This window comes from Coloeus monedula (assembly GCF_965178545.1).
Source record: "Coloeus monedula genome assembly, chromosome: 4".
Lineage (NCBI taxonomy): Eukaryota > Metazoa > Chordata > Aves > Passeriformes > Corvidae > Coloeus > Coloeus monedula.
The window spans coordinates 37,014,175-37,036,543 of NC_138784.1; the positions used below are offsets into that span (position 1 = coordinate 37,014,175).

At 35.8% G+C, this 22,369-nt stretch overlaps 1 protein-coding gene across 1 annotated transcript in view; it reads right to left on the minus strand.

The window, feature by feature from the left end:
- OTOGL (otogelin like) overlaps nt 1–22,369 on the minus strand; it is a gene marked incomplete at its 3' end in the record, with an annotated part of 89,755 nt that overhangs the window by 12,486 nt on the left and 54,900 nt on the right. Inside the window, exons 30-49 of the mRNA XM_082280353.1 lie at nt 21,677–21,833; nt 21,128–21,154; nt 19,515–19,682; nt 17,698–17,976; nt 16,958–17,075; nt 15,645–15,724; nt 14,462–14,731; nt 11,933–12,792; nt 11,075–11,252; nt 10,045–10,187; nt 8,978–9,001; nt 8,746–8,838; nt 7,936–8,125; nt 5,509–5,723; nt 3,506–3,647; nt 2,985–3,170; nt 2,260–2,472; nt 1,309–1,413; nt 893–1,000; nt 427–528 (exon numbers count right to left, since the gene is read on the minus strand). Of these exons, the coding sequence (XP_082136479.1) occupies nt 427–528; nt 893–1,000; nt 1,309–1,413; nt 2,260–2,472; nt 2,985–3,170; nt 3,506–3,647; nt 5,509–5,723; nt 7,936–8,125; nt 8,746–8,838; nt 8,978–9,001; nt 10,045–10,187; nt 11,075–11,252; nt 11,933–12,792; nt 14,462–14,731; nt 15,645–15,724; nt 16,958–17,075; nt 17,698–17,976; nt 19,515–19,682; nt 21,128–21,154; nt 21,677–21,833 (3,658 nt within the window). The remainder of the gene's footprint in view (nt 1–426; nt 529–892; nt 1,001–1,308; nt 1,414–2,259; nt 2,473–2,984; nt 3,171–3,505; nt 3,648–5,508; nt 5,724–7,935; nt 8,126–8,745; nt 8,839–8,977; nt 9,002–10,044; nt 10,188–11,074; nt 11,253–11,932; nt 12,793–14,461; nt 14,732–15,644; nt 15,725–16,957; nt 17,076–17,697; nt 17,977–19,514; nt 19,683–21,127; nt 21,155–21,676; nt 21,834–22,369) is intronic.

A 22,369-nucleotide genomic window follows, 5' to 3' on the forward strand; every position in this document is an offset into this window, starting at 1 on the left:
TACTTGGAATGAAAAACTAAACAAAGATTTTCAAAAGTGATTTTAGCTGTCTTAGAACAAAAAAACAACATGGAAGCTGTTTTATTAAATTTGTTTTAATATATGAACAATTGCATATTAATACTCCAAGGATAGGATTCAGTGCCACATTAATACACTGGTATTTAGATCACTGTGAAAATAATATTCTGTCTGGTGAACTAAATAACCTCTCCAGACTCCACTGACTGGGTTTGTTAGCCCACCACTGAGTATACCAAGAAGCTTGAACATACCTCAAATGAGGACACCCCCATTTGGATCTCTTAGTCTATACCTGTAGCCCACCCTAACTGCTGAATCTAAACAAATCCCCACACACCCACACACTGTCTGTCATTTCTACAGAATTTGGTGACATATTGAACTCACAGCAGTTACACTCACCGCAGTAGTAATGAGGACAACAGTAGTGTATGGTATTAAGGTCTACAGTGAGAATTTCCCCTTCACTGCACAAGGGAACAGGCTCAATACAGGATTCACAAACTAAATTTTAAAAAAAATCAGACATTTACAAAGTTTTAAATACTAAAAAGTTAGCACATGTGAATTCCATCTAATAGACTATATAACAAGCAGTATTGTGTTCGTTACTCAGATAACAGAACTTCTAAGGTTTTTACAGATATAAAAACAAAACAAAGTTCAAATATGATGTTCAAAACTATGTTGGAAAGAAAAGATCCCCAAACCCAAGGATAATTATGCTCCAGTCAGCCAGATCTGTGTGAAATCTCACTGACCTCTCCAAGCATTCCTACCTTAAGTTACTTGGTTTAGAATTATAGTCTATTTTTGTAAATACTTGACTGTTCCTAAGCTCTCCATAAAAATATTAGAGGCTTCTTACCACAGAGATGAGAGAAACAACAGGGATCTTCCTGTTTTGCTTCAACAATAAATTGATCTTCTCGGCAGTCTGGCTGGGAGGCATTAAAACAAACTGAAGGATCACATTCTGTAGGATGTGAAACAAACAACATTTTTAAAGGAGTCACTGAAACAATACAAAAAGATTAAAAAATATATTCTTCATATACTATGTAAAATAAAATACACCAAAGTGATTGTAAATCAGGAGTAACAAAAAACACAAACACAAAAATATATTGGAGAATGTTTAAAAAAACATACATTGTTGCCTGGTGCTATTTAGAGTGTCCCATTCTGTCAACAATCAAACCAACTTGTAATACAAATTTTCTCCCAACATACAATACAAGTATGGAAAACTTTCCACTAACTGTGGTTTTGTATTTCCCTTACCGCATCGGTACTGTGGGCAGCAGGACAGGGGCTGGTAGCCTACCACTAATTGTTCATTGGGTTTGCATGTTGGAATAATGGCATCACACAATGACATGTTACATTCTGCGGGATAAAAAACAATCAATTTTGACATCTTTAAACAGCTACAAGTGCAAGTCCTATAGTTCAAACTATTTATACCATCTGGTACAGAGATCCACAAAACAAGAGCAGCCAAAGTCAGCTTAAAGTTCACTCCATACCATCACATAGATTTTTGAGCTCAACCCAAGCAAGCAGTTATATCCCTCTTAAAACTGGTATTCACTTGCTCTGCTTCCTATACATGAAACCAGCTATAAAGTCCCATTGATGTTCATTTAGCAAATTCACAATACAGTATTGGTTACAGGTATCTAATGAGCAAAAGGACCATATCAGCTGGACCATATATTCTCATTTGCCTTGAATATGTTATGAAGAAATTAGTATATTTTGCTTAATGTTTTAAGAGCAAAAAACTTATTCTTTTTCTTAACAATCATTGCTAAGCAGAATATTAGTATTCAGTGATCAGCTTCCAAAAAACTTCTGGGAAACAGCAGTAGATCAGAGGATACTGCTCTTCACACCAAAGCACTAGAAAGAAAAGCAAGCAATCTCTGGTGACTTCCCCAAACACCAAGGTACTTCTATCATTGAATATATATCAATTTATTATTAAATTCCATGCAAGAGCTTAAAAAATAATTTTTAACAGAAGATTTGCTTAACTGGTGGACCTCTAAGAAAAAAATTATTTCAGTGAATAATTCTTATAAAGAATAGAAGCCTCAATTGCTGGCCCAACCAGCCACAAGTACTTGAAAATTAATTCTAAAAAATGTTACCTTGAATTTAAAGTTTTTCAGCTGCCTGTGAATGTCATGCACTTAGACTTCTGTTACTGAACACAAATGTGGTACATACCACAAACTTTCTTGGGACAGCAAGCTCTCTCTTCAATGACATAGAGTAGAACTTCCCCTTCTCTTTCACAGACTGGTGCTGGATCCTCATTGCATTCAGGTTCTACAGCAACAATGCTTCCATTTTCTAAACAGCTGTACATGCAGCACCCTCTCATGGACCCATTCCAGATCTCCCCAGCAGAGCGGGGCTCTCCTTTATTATCTGTACATGCTGGGAAAAAAAAAAACCCATGATATCCCTTCAACAAGCAGACAGGTCCCATTTCCTGCAAGCAACCACGACTTGCATAACATTCTGCATAAAATAATATCACTGTGGAGCATTATGATAAAAGAATCCAAGAAAAAGGACGATGACCTTAAGAGCCCCAAAGGAACAAATGCTTCACTATGGTGAAAATGGGTGAGAGGGCAAGGGACAGAACCTGCCCAGGTTATTCCTTCCTAAGTTCTCAAGGGAGGAAAGCCTGGGAGCTACAGAAGAATGACCACTATTTTCCCCCCAGTAAGGGTACATCAGCACTGGGTCTTAAAGCCAAGATAACTGAAAGCACAAACTGCTGCAGCTTGAGAAAAAGGCAGGCTCTGTTCAAGGGACCTTTCTCAGATTTGCGCTTACTGAGGACTGACACAGAACTTAAACTCATCTCTTACCATGAACTGTTAGTATAACTGTGGTTAATATTTCATAACTGCAAAACTACTCTGTCCTACTGTACTTACTACATTTTTCTTCTGGTATACAGAGGTCAGAGTCTGTTCTATGCAGAATGGTGCCATTTTTACACACACAGTCTTCCCTTAAATAGGAACAGGGAGAATCTTCATAGAACCATTTATTCAAGCATGTCTTGGCTTCACAGGGTTGCACACAAGGCTGGTATTCCTTGCCCTCAGGACAGTTCAGTGCTGAAAGGAATAAAAAAAGACATTGAGTGCTTCTGTATTCTTTCAGAATTTCATTGGATAAATAGGTAGTAATAACAAGTGAGTTAGCACAGAAAGCATGCATTTATACTTTTAACAGTACTCTGTTACAGCAGCTAATTCAATGGAGATTAAAATTCATTCATGACTAAATGATGTAGTCGTATCTTAAGAACTTGTACCCTGATTTATCAATGCTGTGATAAATTGAGATGTTACTTACAAGAATAATAGAAAGAAATATATTTTTAACTTATCACTTGAAAAACTTCACCACTAAAGCCACATAGGGGTACAGAACATGGCTTTCTGCTTACAACAGTAATCAGGTGTCCTCCATTTAATGCAGATGTTGTGCTTGTTGCACAAAGCCACATATGCAGAAAGCGCATCACACTCATAATTCCAAAAATTAGAACTGTTGATCCACATCTTCTCACAAAATTCCTGTGGTGACACCTAGGAACATATTGCAATTGGGAATTAACAAGTATAAGGACTTTCTGTAATTAAAATAAATCAGTAATTAAGAGAAATAATATAGCCATAAGGGAAAAAATTGTTAGCAGTGTCTAAATTAAAACATATCATTTTTGTCAGAACACTCATTCTGCAAAACTTAAACTGCAGAATTTTCTGTGCTCATCAGCAGACACAGAACACAGACCTAGTGAGATTGTCACACTACTTACAAGAACTTTTCAGTATAGCCCTGTCAACAAAAAGTGAACAATCTCAGCTAAACTTTGCTGCTATACCTTCCATACAATCCTTCTGTGAATTAATTACTTATTACTCTGTTTCTGTGTCTGGAGGACCTGACAGCCTATGTTACTGAGTCTAAATGCAGGTGGTGCAACCCATCTTATTTCTGTTGGATTTGTTTGCATAAATTTTTAACAACATGTAAAAGTCAGATTTTATTTCATTCCGCCTGTTCACTACTGTGTTGCAGCCGAGTTCTCCCTGTGATTTCAGTAAGTCTTCAAGCAGTCTCTCACTTCTGCCAAGAAGGTAATGATGATTCTGATGACTGTGTTACCTATCCTTGACGAGCTGCTCCCTGCCAGAGTGCACAGTATGCTCCATCCACTCTAGCTCTGCCACCATCTTGTATATGAAAAAAAACAAATTTCACAATGGATGAACCAACCCCTTGAAAATGTTGATGGTACATCAGTTTTTGCTATAAACCAGAAAAAGATGCCCTATTAGAGTTCTCCTGGGAATGTATATGCAGTAGGAATTCTGACTCCTCAGATTTCCTTAAATTATTAGAAAATTAGTTAAGTCAAAACAATTATGCAAAGCATCCTACTACTCACTGGTGCTACTCTATCTTCTAGATTCCAAACAGCTAACCACTGCTCCCTCCCACTAAGTTTCTGAGGCAAATATCTATTAATTTTGTATATAAAGAAACTACTTCAGTTCCTTCCTTTCAGAAGAACTCCCTGAATTTTTTCTACCTCAGGAAATTGATGAGAGGTCTCAGGAATTTGAAAGACGGGGCTCAGCTGCATGTAACACCTTTAACAGCATTTGTCTGTGATGAAAACTAAAGTGTAACACAATAAGAACCAAGGGTGGAAAGGCAGAACAAGAAGAAGTGAATTAGGAATGGGAACTCCAGTATCTCTCAGGAAGAAAGGGCCACTTGAGTAATTAATCCTTTTTATTTTTAGTTAAGTGGGGGAAGTCAGTCAGACCTCAGGGATTTGGGGCTTCCTCATTTTCTGTTCTGGGAAGCAGCTGTGCTGCACTACCCACCTCTAGGGATAGTCTGCATGCTAGAGCTATATCCCCATTAGAAACTACAGTTTGTGGAAACAAATGATAGTGATTTCTATAAGAAATGCAACAAAATTGTCAACATAATATTTGACTATGTCAAAAATTTTTAACTGAAAATTTCTTTAGTCCAATAAGTCTCCAACTGCATAAATCGCTGTTGTGTGCAGGAGAAGCATGAGGTTTTCTGTTCTAGTGATCCATGTTAAGCATTTAATAAAAATAACACCTTCGGAATGTGTTTATCTTGACATGGTGATTTGTTGTCTCTTCTTTGACAATTGCCCATTAAATAATTTCAAAAAAACAGTGTAATAGCACAGGGATCAATATAGATGTGTGTTTACAATGGACAACATGACTAAAGTACTAAAGCCAACGTGACAGGGGTATTACAACCATCCATTCCATTGTCAAATCATAAAAATAAGCAAAACATGAAAAATGTGCGTGTATCCGTCACGCTTTTCTTAGTTATACAACTTTTATTAGATTTGCTCCTGCAATTTTTTCCGATCATCATACTCACTTTCTTGTGACAAGGGATGAAAGTGCTTCTGTTTAACAGTTCCATACAGTATGAGCAGTTATCTTCAGTACAATTTCTTGCTGGCCTCCTGGTTGTTACATCAAGTGATTTCTCAATTTCCCAACTCTTAATGAACATTTCGATTTCCTCCATATTTGTAATTATGGTCATGTTTTGCATTTTCAGGTCATCACTAGGATCTCCATTACAGACCCCTGGAGACAGAGCATCATATTCAAAGCACAAACAAACATGCCACATACCTTCATTTGGGAAAGAAAAGTGCACTTGATAAGTTATGATCAACACTGCAGCAGGCTGACCTGTGCAACTTAGTCACCTGAGTCTATAAGTTAAAGCAGCTGTATATCCATAGCAGTTCCAACTTCCTGCTCATGATTCTACTTCTCAGCTCAATGGCTTAGTAAAGCAAGTAGATCATACAACACAACTCATGATATCTTTCACAGCAATTTACTTTGAGAAAAACTGCTACCAAAATGTGCTGTTGACTGTAGCAAATTCACTGACACGGCACTAGATTCTGATCTCATTCACTGAATATCAGTTAGTTCCTTGGGAGTAACAGTAGATGGTTTTCAAATTAACTGCTCATCACTGATTATTTGACACTGTACTGAAATTTAATTGAACATTCTAAGTGCAAGAAATTATGAAAAGAATCTTTTGATGAACAAATTGCTTTATCTAGAGAAAATATTGTTCTTACTCAACTTATTAATACAAAACCGCTATAAAAAACAACCTTCCCAGACCTCTGACATTCATTGTCTACCTGAATTCATTATTGTATGCATTCTGTTGATTAATCAATTAAACAAGTGAGTAATGCCAAAACTTTGATCTTCATACTGGCGTTTTATGTCTCGGGTACTGATCAGGCAGAGCTCCTCTCTTGTTTTCACTTTCCTTCTGCACAGGTAAGCACATCCTAAGCCCTTGCCCTCATGCTTTCAGCCCTGCAGACTGATGCTCTCCAGGGTCCTTTGTAAGAACTGGATGAGCTTGGTGTAGCAGGCTGTTGTTCTTTCAGACAGCATGGAGAAATACAGAAGATGGCATTTAAATAAGAAGCATTTTACAGTAGCACCACTTTCCAGTATTCTTAACTCTTATGCTTTTTGCTGCAGATCACAAACTTAGAATTTTTAAGGCCATGCTGCAGAACTGCAGAATCAATACAGCTTTAAAAATAAAGCAAATTTACCACATAGTCCCACAATTTTTTCTAGGATGAGAAGAAGATTGCAGAATCCCAGACAGGAACAAACAGCAGAGAAAGGAAAGAAGCACCAAAGAAAGCTTCAGAATTTACTGCAAAATATTAGGTAGTGCAACACTTTTAAGCTAAGTTTGGGTTTGTCTGCATTGTCTTACTCTCTTTGTCTTTCCATGACACAAAGAGGAACTATTCTGTAAGTCTTCCTACATTTGACCTCATCTCATCCCACTCGTTCTGCATGCATAGAGAAGATGGCATGATACTGGGAAAACATGCAGGGCCAGCCTTCACCTTCTCTCACTAGATCTTTTGTTCAAGCAGAATATAGAAATTGATTTTAAAGACTTGATTTGTTTATAATTATATTTAAAGCATATCTGATTTGCTTTTTAGTTTTTAAAACTAAAAGTGGTTTAAAAGATTATAAAAAGTTCATTTTCCTTTTCAATATGAAGTAGATTATGTAAAATTAAAAACCACCAGAAAATGAACATTTATGATAAAATTTAAGTAATTTTAAATTACCTGCTTAGACTTTATATTATTCATACTGGAAGAATTATAAAAAGACTTAAGAGAAGCCTGAAACCTGCTATATTTACTATCATTGTAATTCAAGACTGAGACAACTCAGCACAGTTTTGGACCCTAGACCCAGCCTCAAGAGGTCTAAATACACATTCTAAATTCACTATCCTCACAAGAATTGGACCCTTCCCAAGATACAACTTTTGTCAGTATTTTCATAGCAATAAGCTGCTACTGTTAACATCAGACAGTTATTCTTTTCTCCATAGACACTGAAATATACTGTCACTACCTGAACTTCTTTAGCAGCCACTTCACTAAAAATTTTCTTTTTCATTACTTGGCTTCAGCAATACTCTTAAAACAGGCAGAAATAAGTAAGTGAAATATGTAGATTTTTTTAAAGTTATTTAGATACAATGTGCTGATCACTACTTGTTCTGCAAAGTACTTTATTATCACACAGTGATTTTAAACAGAAAAATTAATTTATTATTATTAATAGTCTTTCACAGGCCCTCATATAGGATTGTCAGCATAGTTAATGAGGGTCACAAGGAGAGCTATAGGGACAGCTGTTCACAGACACAAAAGGGAGCTGCAAATTTCTATTGGGAAGTTTCTAAATAGGAAAAGAATTGCCCCCATAGCCTCACCACAAAGTCCTTCTGTCTTCCTCGATGTGTTGGAGTGTAATCCATACTGTATATCTATGATGCCTGTAAGATGAGCCCACTTGATGCTAATACCAGCTGGGGTATTAACAACATACATTGCACCAGTATCCTGAACACTCAGTCCTTCTTTTGAAAATGGTAATGGTTGAATTACAGAATCCACAATTACCTAAAATAAACCAAACACATTTTAGAAACAAAGCCAGATTGCAATGATGTATTTTATATGCATTTCTATTTTATAACAAAAGGTTTTTTTCACGGCCTCTACCACATATGACAGTCACAGTGCTTAAATCAAAGAGCTTCCCACCAGTGCTACTTCCAAAAACTGCAAATGAAGTAGGCATGAGGAAAAAAAATTCTAATTAAGGAAAGAATAAATCTTATTTATCATATATTGTATGATAAAACAAAACCTCATTCCAATTATTCAAAGTCATCTGTTCTGACTTGTTACTGACTAGCAGGAAAAGTAGCTTAAGAATTTATCATGTCTAGGGTTCTAGGGTTTCTGGAAGTATAGTCTCAGGCATAACTGCTTTTGCACCTTCTTAAAAATCTTAAAAGAACTTTAAAATGTCATTTTGGAAAAATGACATTTAAGTGAAGCATGGTACCAGAAATGTATATTGTTTTGCTTCTAGCATAGCATGAATTACTGGGAACCTGAACTGCAAAAGTAGTCCTAATCCTGTGTTTCATTTTAATTCTGATATATCACATTCTACAACAGAATAGCTTTCCAGCTATTTTTTAAGAGTACACGCACTGCTGATATATACTTACTTTTCTTGCTAAACGATTGATAAGTATTTGACATGTGTGTGTTGTGACATTCAATTTCTTAAAACAGAGCCCTGAAGTGTTTGCCGGTGGCACCTTGAAAGAAAAGCAACAAAGTTTTGTTACTATCATTTTTCTAATTCTGTGCCTGTGCTATTGGAATTTTTTTTATTACTTTAATAATATCTTTTAATATTAATGCATTTTATAATTAGCAAAATAAGTAAGCACTTACTAGTTTTCTTATTGAATTTGCACTCTGGAAAACAAAAATAAATTAGAAGCGCAATAATAATCAGCAGCATTTTATTTAGAAAAAAAAGTTACTATTTTCTTTGTCTTTAATGTTCTTCTACAATCAGCTGCATAATTAAATTGATTTAATATATTCCTTACAAATAATAAAAAATACACACTCTGCAGCAAATTCTGTGCATATGCCAAAAGGCCCTTTCAAAAAATATCTCATGAAGAACTAAACATGCAGACTTCTAAAACTCATCTGCATATGTGTTCTGCATTCCCTCCTCTAGACTGCAACCACGAAACAAGAGAGCAATTTAATAGAAAACCTCTAAAACAATGCAATGCCCTTAACAGTCTTAAAGTTCAAACATACAGTTGCCCAGTGAGAGTATTAAGAGGGATGGGAAGGATAGAAGCCTATTGAAGCCCCTCATCACTGACTGGTTTGTCGACAAACCAAAGATGGACTCAATCCAGTTGCTCAAGGGCTGCATAAACTAGGACTGTGGACAATGCAAAGGAAATATTTGTACAGACTCTAAGGATGAGACTGACCTGATCTAAACTGGCAATCTAAAAATAGAGTGGTCGAATCCCCTGTGTAGACAAGAGTTAGACAACTACGAAGAACAACTCATCACAAAGTCATTAATACCTTCCTAAAATAACTACAAAATATAATTTTTGACTATTAAAAATATTTTTGTATTTTGACCATATTGTACAGTACAAATTCAAGGTTACAGGAACACTTCTGTGTGAAGAACCTGAAAGGAGACATGCATATTCAGAAGTTATGTCACCTATGATAATTTAAAAGGAACTTACATTTGAATTTCCTTGTAACACAACAATTAGTATTCAACTCAAGTTAATTTTTTTTTCTCTAGACAGCATTATTAAGCATGCTTCTTGAAAATTAAACAACTTGGCATTTTTCATTGAGTATGGCTTTTATGTATAAGTTTTAATTGACATATTTTTGCAGAATTTCAAACTTATAACACAAAAATTCAAGGAACAATTATAATTATTACATAAATTGAAAAATTTTACCTGATTAGCAGGACATTTTTCAATATGAGCAACAATAATTTCTCCTGGTAACTTGACTAAAACATAGGAAGCCATATTGCAGAGGGCTATGTTGTTTCCATCAAACGTAATAACACTCAGTTCAGACAGTACAGAACACTGACCTAAAAAAGAACTGCCATTTAATGAGGTTACCACAAAACTGAATACAGGGCATTTCTAAAAGCTTTCAGTTCTAACATTATTTGCTCTTGCATATACATTCATAGTAGATAGATAGATAAATGACCTTGTTCTGCAGGCAGCGTATACAGCCATAAGCAGAAGAAAGTGTTTAGGTTACTCAGTGGAAATACCTTAACCTGCTTCTGTGTGCCCAGGGTAGGGGAGAATGTTTAAATTGGTGACAATTTTCACTTAAGTCAATGTTCTAAAGGCAAGGTTAATGAATCTGCACAGTGTGAGATAAAATATATGCATAAATATATATAGATAGATAGATAGATATTTGAAATACTGACAATGGACTTATCTGTCTTATCTTGAAGCAAATATAAAGTGCAATATTGATTTCATTAATACTGCAAGGTTTTAAATATGACTTGTCTTTAGCCTTTTTGTTCCCCCTGCAGACATTCATCCACCAGTTTCTGCATTTGAATAAAAACTGCAATTAGAGCTAAATGAAATATGAGGGTTCTGTCTTTCAGAAAATCTAGTATTTAATTTATTTTTCTTCATGAAATGTTGAAATCTTAACATTTCTACTGATAAAAATTCTGAAAAGTCTCAGCTGAGAAATATTGGTGTTCGCATTGCAGATGTCATCTCAATGTTTTCATTAAAAAAAAAATATTTTGCTTCTCCTGAATGTCAATTCAAAGGTACCAAAACATTCAGTATATTTCGTTCTGCTCTGCTGATGAATACCTCTTTTTAATTCATTCCAGTGTTTAACCCCTCATTCTCATTGTAATAACCCTTTATTTTATTAATTGAAATGTACAGACCAAGGCTCCATGTTTTACTTAAAAATAAAACAGCAACTTACAGGGACATTCCCATTCTGGACAACAGCTATCAGTGTTAACTTGAACAGGCATTCCTCGAAAACCACAGCCTGGCTTCAGCACATCCTTAGGGCAGTTCCTTGAAAGATTGTATAACATCCAACCCATATTAACACAGACATACTGGCTACATTTGTCAACAGGTTCGAGGTATCTCGGCTGTCATATAAGGAAAAAACAACCAGAGTCAACTTTAACTTCATTGGTCTTATGAAGTCCAAGAAATTACTTGTCCATCTCCCAGGTCTGAGAGAGATTTACCACATCTCCCTGCTCCTCATTGCTTATTTTGGAATGACTTGCATCTGTGCGGTAGTAACCAGTGACAATGATGCATGTCCATTCATTCACACCCTTCCTGTTCCATCCAGCTTTGGTGGAATACCCTGTGTAAAGCATTATGCATTGAGGCTACACGTTATCATCAGTAATAATCTGAAGCATTTTAAGAAACAGAAAACCATGCATTCCCATCATTTTAAACCCTATGACAAAGAAACAAGTGGAAAAAGGAAAGTCGGGGTGAGATTATGCAGAAACACCAAAATTCCAAAGATTATGCCTTTTTCTGCAGCTCAGAAATATATTTAGCTATCTAGAACAATAACATGGCTTTAAAGCCTTTTTTTTTTCAGAGCAATACATCCAAGTTGCAGAATATATCAAGGCAATGTAAGAGCAGCAATAAAACTATTCTCTAAGAATAACTGAGAATTTTTTTAAAAAGTAAATTAAATAGAAAATAGGAAATATTTTAAATCTCAGATAGGTAGAATAACAGAATGGACTGAAAATTAATATATATTTTAACATGTAGGGGCAAGTAAGACTGATCATACCACACACTCAGAAGATGTAGACATCAGTGTATGCATCATGGTGCCAAAGTAAGCCTTGTCAGCTACAGGCGTCGTTTCTGAAGAGGAAGGCAAAGCCATTCTACCACTAGAATGAGATATATCTATTATAGTTCTGGTTTGCAGCTCTGTGGCCTCTGTTACACTAAAGTAAGGTGTAATGGGTTTCTGTGTTGGCATTTTGGACGTATCTGATGTTGTTACACCCAGGACTCCAGAAACAGAGATATTTTTGACTGAGGTTGTATTTCTTGAAAAAAGCAAACTCTGAACTGCAGTTACTGGCAAATAAAGTGGGGAAGATTTGTCAGTTGTGGTTGTCTTCATCTTGGTAGCATTTCTTTGCTCATGTGAAGTCTGACCACCTTCTGAAATATCCACAGTTTTTTCAAATGAAGTTGTGTATTCAACTTCTGATGCTATGTATGAGGTACTCTTCATCTGTGATAATGGACTTGTAGTACCAGTTGTTTTCATTATGTTAATCTTTGGAGTTTCTCTAGTGCTCTGTGAAGCTTGAGTTACTGCAGTTGTAAATAAAGATTTGTGTGCTTCTATGGTGGTGGGAACTGAAGCTGAAGCCATATAAAAATCCAAATTGATGACAAAAGAATCAGTGGTTTTTGTTGTGATCCTAGAGGCTAGGGTAGCTCCTGAAGTAACTAATAAACTGGCTGAAGAACTAGGCAGCATTTTTGCAAAAATATAAGGTGCTTTTGAGGATGTAGCATTCATTGTTGTGTTCGTGATCATTGCTGTAGTGGACGGAGTGATGATTCCAGCTGATATGGCTGATATTTTTCCATCTTCTTCTGAAGAACTTACCGAAGAACTCGGCTTTCCTAGAGAAACATTAGAGATAGGAGTGATCTTAGGAGGAGGTGAAGGCATAGAGGGCTGGCTTACTAAAGTGACTTCAGAAGTTGTAGGCATTAGTAAAGAGGGCATTACAATGGATGTTTTTAGTGCTGCTGAAAAGTTGGTAGAGAGACTTATTTTTAAAGTGAATTTAGAAAAATTCACAGAAGTTACAAGGTCTATAATTGGAATTTTTGAAGTTCCTTGTGTATCTAGAGATGAAACTGATGTTTGGGTAGCACTTACATTTTGTGTTAGTGATGATGTGCTACTGAGTATGGGAATAAATGAAGAACTTGTAGTCTGAGATGTCACATAATATGGTACTGGTGTTGATAACAAGGTTGTAAATAAAGATAATGACCTTGTAAAAGAAGGATCTTTGGAAATGAAAGTACCTGAACTTCGAGCCACAGGGTCAGTTTTCAATTCTGTATCTGAACTTTTTGGGTACTCTGTAAGTTCTGAAGTGGTTATTGATGTAGCATTTAGAGGTAATACCAATGTCCTGAGAGGGAAGAGTGTAGACATAATGGATTTCATTGGCTTTTTAGAAATGGATGACAATGAAAATAAATCAGTGTGCATTATATGCTTATTTTCTGTGGAGGCTTTACTTACTACAGACCTATCAAAGATTGTTGAATTGACTGGAGGAATGGAAGCACCAGAAGGTACTGTGTAAAGACTTTCAGAGGTAACTGTGGCACCTGCTATAGCTTTGGGCTTCAGGGAGGTAAACAGAGAACGCACTGGTGTAGATACCGTACATGTTGCAGGACTTGAAGAAGTGTTTATAGGGATTTGAGAAACAACTTGAGGGGAAGATATTGTCATTATTGGCAGAGCAGCAGAAATACTGCCCTTTTTTAATGGAGATGTCTGTTCAGGAACACTCATTGAAATTTGCACTCAAGATGAAAATGGCTTTGGAGGAAAATTAGTTGAAGAACTAGCATTTAATGATATCAGAGAAGTTTTAGACAAGGGTTTTGCTGTTTTGAAATATGAAACTGTGATTAATTGAGGAAAGCTTGTCTTAGAGCTAGAAAATCTAGTAGTCATTGGAATTTGAGGAGCAGTCGAAGTCAGTGCAGAAATGGGTGTTGGGTAAACCGCAGTTTGAGTAACGCCAGACCTAGTTCTAACAGACAAAGCAGATATAGGAGAAGTAGATGTGCTTAGTGTCAATCGTGGACCTAGAAGAAATACAGGTCTTATGAAAGTTGCTCTGTCAGCCAGCAAGGCAGACAAAGACACTTCAGAGTGTATTTCTGCTCCCTTAGGATGACTTACTGAAGGACTCCTACTCTTCCCAATCCCTGCAGGCAGCTCAGAAGTGACAAAAGATATCTCGGAGGTTAAAGTTGTTAGTACTGAGGAAGGTCGAACTGTTCCTAGCTGACTGGTTGATGTTTCGAGTGAAAAAGGAAACTACCACTAGGGAAGAATGTGTTGGAATAAGACTTGCACTGAGGAGGGTTGTTGGAGTTGTTATTGTAATGGGTAAAGTTATAGATGCATTAGAGCGGGCAGTATGTGAAGTGACTGCTGAGGCTTGAAGAAGAATTGGAAAATCTGTTGAAGGGATGGGTTTGGAAAGGGCACTAGGGCTGGCTGTGCTGTGAAGTACATCAGAAGGCTCCACTGTACTTGGTAATGAAAATGTTGAATAGGTGGCTGCATTAGATGCTTCCAATGAATAAAAGTCTGTAATGGATTGTGCCGACATATTAATTCCCCTTGAAGCTGTGTTTGCACTCATGGTTATTTTGTCTGTCACACTGATGTGAGTTGATTCATTCCCTGAAGTAACAAATAAAGGAGGTGTCTGAGGAAATCTCTCTGTGGTAGCACCCATGTGAGAGATTAACGGTGAAGGTTTCAGTCCAATTTCTGATTCTGTAGGTGTCACAGGTATGCCTAAAAGGAAAAATGTGTGTTTAACTGTCTTTTATGTATTATTAGAAAATAAAAATAGCAAATCTATCTCTACTGCCCATTTAAATATCAAACCCCATTTAAATATTAGCAAATCACATATTGCCAATGGTTCCAGGTCATCTGATGACTTTGAGGAACTCAGCTGACTCAAAATGTTTTCTAATTTTCTCTGCAGAAATGAAAGTAGTTAATTTTTATTATTGGTGAAAACCTTGATTTTGCAGAGCAGGTTTGAAGCAACAAGGCAATTCCATAGAAAATTCAGTAAATCCAAAATAGTAAAATATTTGAAATAAATACATCATTAGAATATAATATACTATACGAGATAACTTTGTACTAGCAAATATCAAGCATAATGTATTTAATTCAAAATCTGTACAATAAAATAAGATACAATATTAAAATGACATTTTAATATTAAAATAATACTTTATCCCCCAAAATAAGCAAATAATGTGGTATCTTTGCACACCAGAAATTATGAAATAGATGAGCTGAATTTTTTAGTGGTGTGTCACTCTCTGAAAAGACTGAACATTTTGCCACATCTCTGCGTCTTTCATCTGGGATCTCTTCCTTACAGATGCGTAATATACTAGCATTATATAGTTAAATATATAGTTGCTCTGGGTATAACACAATCACAAAAGGTTATATATGACCCACTATTAGAGAAATACGAGAATTCAACTTGAAATATAACTTGTTTGAATGCAGAAGCCGTATTTTGGATGATTGGAAATGGAGTCTATGTCCCAGAGAGACTATCTTCAACAGAAAGGTGGTCTGAGAAAGCATTTAATTTAAAAAAATGTACATTTGATTAATCCTTTCCTGAGATGTCTAGAGTAATTTGTAAGAGTAGATCAACAGAATAAAGTATACTTACAGTCTTCTGGATAAACACATCTAAGTGTGACCTCATCAAGGATCATGTTTTTGGGACAGTATGGCATGCATCCTTCAACCCTTTAAAATATTGCATAGTCAACTCTAAAGCCACAGTAGAAGTACAAGTTAATTTTAAATTATTTTGTTTTGGCCAAACAAACCATTAGACTGTCTTTTCAGAGTTCTGAAAACTTTCCAATGAAATGATGAACATAGCATTTTGAGGCATTTCAAGGTAAAAAAGTTATTGAGCAGCATAATTCTATTTCTAAAGTGTTAATCATTATTTGCATAGACTGATGAACACGATAGCTTTGGACCATTCTGCTTCCACAACTAGGTGGAAGTTTAGATCCTGAAGCAGAAAGGTTTTCCACAGAATGCTGAACTTCTCTACAAGACTGTTGTTTTACCCAGATATGTTCATTTTTGATATCAAAATATTTAGACTGACTCTGTAAAGCCTTTTTCTTGTGTCCTTTCAACGTCAGAGAATGCAGACAAACCACTATATTCCCGAGCCTTTTTTCATTCTGGGGGGACTATTCAATAGGAAAATCATGACATTAACAATAAGTGTTCCCATAAGGAAAAAGCTTAGAATACGAACAGAGAAAATTAGTAATATTAATAGTATTACTGATCATAAATTGCATATGCCTAGGGAGTCTGAAATCTAAAATATCCTTTATTTTCCACCACATTGTGCTTTGTGCCTTTAGGCATTTTTCCTTTTAGTTTACTGTGGTTTCATAGAGGTCAGGGAAGAACCATGGAGACAGGAAACCTGTTTACTAAATCACAAGGAAACATCACCGCTCTGAAATCCCTCTCTTCACGTCGATGGGCATCTCCCAGTATAAAAGTTCCCTGTTCTTACAGGAGAGGGCGTATTTCTCCCTTATTATTCCTACAATTTTTGATCTCTCTCATGTAAACACCAGACAGTGTGTTGTTTTAGCATCATGGTATGCTGGTTTAGGATGCAACTACAAACCCATAGAAGGAAATAACCTTCATTTAATTTAATAGCCTTCTACTTAACCACTACCAGAAGCTAATCCTCTGGGCTAAATACAAACCCTCATTCTTGTGCTGGAAATCACATGTTAAAGGGAATACAAACTGTGGGAAATGAGAGGCTTGTAACCAATGTTTTCATACGACTTGTAAGAGTTTCTCATAAGAGTGATATTGAAATAGGGGTAGTAAAAATAAATGCATATTGCAGCAGCAGTAATTCTCAGAATGCATATGGTATGCTTAATACGAAAAACAATACAGTAGCAGTATGAGACGAATTTTACTTACAGAGGAAGAAATTTACATGCTATTCCTTCAGGATCACTACATGTCTTAAAACAAGGATTAGCACAAGATTCATATCGCCATTCACACATCCTTCTGTAAGGCACAGAAGCACTGAGATCTGAGAAGGAAAGAAAGGGTATTATTTATTGATTTTATAGTCAATAAACAATACATTTACAGCCTTTGCTATAACATACTTTGGGATTTTAAGATAAATGAAAACATGAAAACCAAGTAGACAAATTCTTTAGAACTTTCAAAAAATGTGAGATTTTGTTCAGTTTCAAGTATTTTAAATTCATTCAAGCTAAAAGACACTTCAAGCTTTGACAATAAAAACAGCTATTCACTTTTAGAATATACTGTTTCAAAACCTAAAAGATCAGTTAAACATAGTGAAGATACTGTTGGTTGCAGATGTAATACAATTACTCAATTCATTTAAAAGAATAGATATCTGTAGACTACTAATGAGATATTAACAGACATCCTTTTGTGACATGCCACTTTCTTTTTGAAAGAGTAAACCAATGAAAATATAGTTCAAAGATAAAGTGACCATCATATCTGCAAAAATTAGAAAATAATAGCATTTTGAGATGGAATGGAAGACAAAGAAAGTAGTTAAAAATAGGATAAAAAGTTTGTTACTACAGCTGATGAGAGACAAGAAAGAAAGAAAGTGCTCTGAAGGCAAGCAGAAAAAGAATGTTTATCCCTAGGGATTATGCAAAATTTACCTTCAATACTAAAGCTACTGAAATACTTGAATTCTTGTGAATCATCGTACTTTTCCACTTTAACACTGGATGAGGTGAGAATGATGAAAAAGCCTTTTTTACTGTGCAGTTCGAAGGCACTGAGCCCTGGACTCCAGAGACCCTGGTGGTGGAAGAAGGTGGCTCGTCTCTGAAAGGAGGCACTTGCTTGCCACTGCTCCAACCCAATGGTTTCATTGTCATGTACATACAGAAAGTAGTTTGGTCTTTCAGCAGATTCAAAGGAAACAAGAGATAGAGCTTCCACAGAAGAAAGAAAAAATAATAAAGATAATGAGATTTTCACAGAAAACAACTTATAATTGAGATTAAATCCTATATATTGGCTGTTAAGTGGCTCCTTTTAAAAACCTGTTTTTCACAAAAAAAAAAAAATTCAGCTTTAGGTTGCACAGAAGAGTTAGAAATGCAGTGCAGGACCTAAAAGAGACTTCAAATGATCATATAATCCAGAACTACCAGGGAGCTAATCAGTTAGATCAAAACTGCATTCAGCCTACTGCTACTAACCTTCAAAAATGATTCATAAGCAGTCTCATACTGGAACTTGCATATCTTGGGAGTTTTTCTCAAGTTTGGACAAATGTCTGACAGCTTAGCAGTGCCAAAATTTCATTAGTAAAAAATATCATGTTGTAAGAACATTGAGGTCAGGCTTTTTTTATATACAGTCATATCCAGAAATACAGTAAGAAAATCTTTGGCCAAATAAGAGACTTGACCTCTATTTGCTCTACCACAAATCAAAAGTGAAAAAAATTCTCTGAAAATGCAATAATTTATAAGAAGATTGACTTAGTAGCTGATTTTCAACTTGAATAAAGTCTTGAAATTTTTCATTCAAGAGGAATACTATCTTATCCCTCATTTCTATGTGAAAGTCACCTGTGTATTGCACAGAGATAATGAATGTTTTACTTCCACTTTACATGGGGAATTGACAAGACTGAATTAATTCTTCTGTTGTATGTATTTTCCACTTCAAAATCACATCTAAAAACCTAATTTCCCCATGGCAATAAACAACGAAATGTTTGTAAACTTAGTTTGAAATTCTTCTGTGGAGACAGAACTTCTTTTGGGCTGTTGATTTTTGAGGGTTTGTGATTTTTTCAACAAATTAAATTATTTGAGAAAGCAATGACAAAATCTTTATTGATTTGTCACAAATTTCATATATGTGAAGAAAGAAAAATAATTACAGAAGGGAAAATATTTAAACATTTATTTTTGTTGCATAGTTTGGGTAAGTCTCAATAAGTGAAAAATAGAGCTTAGGATTCAGCTGTTCACCTAACTACCTTCTACATTGCATAGAGATGCTGCTTGTTAAAAATGCAGAAATAGATCGATCACTCTTAGTTGCACATTTTCTAGGTCAGGAAAAGTAACAAATAAGGTGAAAACATAAAGTAGAACAGATTTTACTGGAGACAAAAATATCCTGCATTGACATTCAGTGTTGATATTTGCTAGATACTTGTATAAAATTCACTGGTTTCCACTTATACAAACTAACTGGATTTTTTCACAAAGTTATTCTATTTTGTAATATTTCTAAAACAATTCTTGAAAAGTCAACTTTAAAGCTGGAAATGAGGCTTTCTAATATAAAAAACTCTAAAAATTTAATCCCTCCTTCATTTTGAAATTGGCCACTTACTCCAATAACTAAAAATATCTAGACTATTTTAGGACATTTAGAAGATGCAGCAAAAATCATTCATATAGTTCAAGATATGTATCTCACCATTAGCAAAACCCCTGAGAACACTTACATAAATCTTTGTCTTTGAAAAGACCTGGAGTTATCATGAAACTGAAAATTACATTTCTGTGTGCTCCGGTTCTAGGCAGGGGAAATATCCTTCTGCTGGATACATTAGCCCCTATAATTGTGTCATTCACTCCAAAACTTGCCAAAATATAGGGTCCTTCACCAAGACCTAAGGGAAGAAAAATCAAATAGAAAAAGAAAAATCATCATCGCCTAACATACAAAACTTACGTCTTAATTTTCCACTTGGTTCCACTTGGTAGTGGTAACATGTATAACTGTCCTTGGCCTTAACCCTGACAGGCAGCTAAGCACTACACACCTGGTCACTCACCCCACATCTCACAAAAAAATTAAAGGGGAAGAACTGAAAAAAACTCGTGGGTGGAAATAAAGACAGATAAATAATGGTTTGGTTTGAGTTTTGTTTATAGAGAAATAAGGAAAAAGAAAAGGAAGCAAAAAAAAAAAAAATCCAATTGCAAGAAAAGTGATGAAAAAACCAAAATTCTTCACCACCAGCTGACCACTATGTAGGTGGACCCTAAGCAATGCCAGCCCCAGCAAATCCCCTCTGATTTCTGTTGCTGAACACAACACCATGTGTTCTGCAACATCCCTTTAGTCAGCTGGGGTCAGCTGTCCCAACTCTGTCCCCTCTAACTTCTTGTGCATCCCCAGCTTGCTTACTGGTAGATCAGCATGAGAACTGGGAATAGTCTTGATCTATGTAAGCAGTAGCTAAAATACCACTGTCATCACAAATACAAAATACATTAATTAAATTCATGTTAACTATATGAAAAAAATTAGCCAAACCAGTACCCCTTCCTGCTTTTTCATAGAATTATAGAATAATCCTTTAAGATCATTCGGTTGAACCATCAACCTATCACTAGCATGATGTTCACCATCAAAACCATGTCCTTAAAATTTCTTGAGTAAGATAAAAGTCCCTATTACAAAGTAATTGTGGAAAGTCAGCCATACCTGTCATGATTTACATGCTACTACTGTACTAGGCCTGACAGGAGGAGAAAAAAAACATCTTTATAATGATGCTCATTATAGGATGCAAGTCATCCTAGTCATCAAAAAACATTAAAAGTCAGATTCATGTCATTGCACTTAGTCATGTTTCCCTTTTCAGTATCTATTGCTCCCTACAAAGCATGTGCACAGTATCCAAATATTAGAGCAGATGACACAGGAATTTATTCTGTTAAATGAATACCACTCTCATTCTAAGGTACTGTTCTATTTACAGTACGGTACTGTGAGACTTGTGCATAAAATCCCGTAGCCTATTGAAGTCCAAATGTTGTAGGTCCCAGCTCTGAAATTTATAGTACAAACACAAGGTAACATCCTTCTAGAGCTTCTCCCTGACTGCTACCATATGTTGTAGGATGATGGATCAATTCACCTCCCACACTGCACATTATGAAGTTATTAATGGAAATATTAGGGATTACTAGGATAATTCAACACAGCTGGGCCACTAATCTTCCCTCATTAAAAATAAAAGCAATGTTAAAACTACATACAACAAGTCAAAGAAATAGCCTGTAAATTAACTGAGTTTTTAAAACAGGAATATCAAATACTACATACCTTGGTTGTAATATTCACAGTCATACGCTAAAAGTAAAAGAAAACAAGCATATTATTATTATTATTATTATTACTACAAAGTAACAAGAGAATCCTTGCATATCTGCATTCTAAAAATGTAAAGCTCACTTTCAGCAGAGGAAGTTTCATGTCCCACAAGATATTTCAGTCAGTTATTTTATTTCCTTAGACCTCTGCTCAGTGACAGCAGGCCTGAAGCAGGAATTATTCTACAGCCAAGAACCCTTCTTGCTGTCAATGAAAAGAAGAATGAACTGGATCTCTTTGCAGCCCTACACAGAAAACTGGACATCCACCAGTGCCTTTCCCACAGTCTCTGCACAAACACATCCTGAGCACAGCCAGCCCTTTGCAGCAAAACAGTAAATTTGAGTGTATAAGAACTGCACAGCTAACACAGAGACAGCTTGAGAGATGTGAACTGTGTTTATTATCCCCCTGCTTCTGTCATATTTGTACAATTGGGCAGAAAAAAGCCAGAGATGCCTCCCAGACGAGCTCTGGTGCATGGCCAGCCCAGGTACCTACCACAGAGCAAAGGAGATCGCCAATGAATTGCTGCTCCCTGCTGGCAGCACTTGTGGGCATAAGCTGCAATACTGGTACACAAACACTCACAGTCCCCACCAAGATTGCAGTTGCATGTATCTGTGTGACAATTTTTGATAAAAGAAGTGACATCAATCTACAGGGGGGGAAAAAAAGAAGAAAAATAGGTGGCTTAATTGCATGAGCTGTACAAATTCCTCTTGCAGCATTTTCAGCAGGAGTTTTACTTCTGGATTGACTGAAAGAATTAAACACAAAAATAAGGTATTTTTCAAAGTTTGGGCATATTCCTACACAAAAAGTACACTTCAAATGATCAGCTTATACCTAAGTTACAGGTCAAAAGAAAAATTCAGTGACTATTAACATGCTTGTCCACACACCTGCTGTTCATCAACTTCAAAGAATTATTGAAGCTGGCAGTTCTGCTCTCATAAGGCAAATACTGCCATCTCTAGTCATCCTGTCAGTTTTGCATGAACAACAAAATCAGAGCTGCAACTCTGATTACCAAGTTATTAAATTAATAAGTTGTAGAGGGGATTTTTCCCAGGGAAAGAAAGATTAAGACCACTGGTGACATTGGGCAGAAAAAAAAAATATTTCTGTACTTATAAAGATTTTAATATAATTTGCCCACAAAACCTCATTAGATCAGAAAACGACATTCTC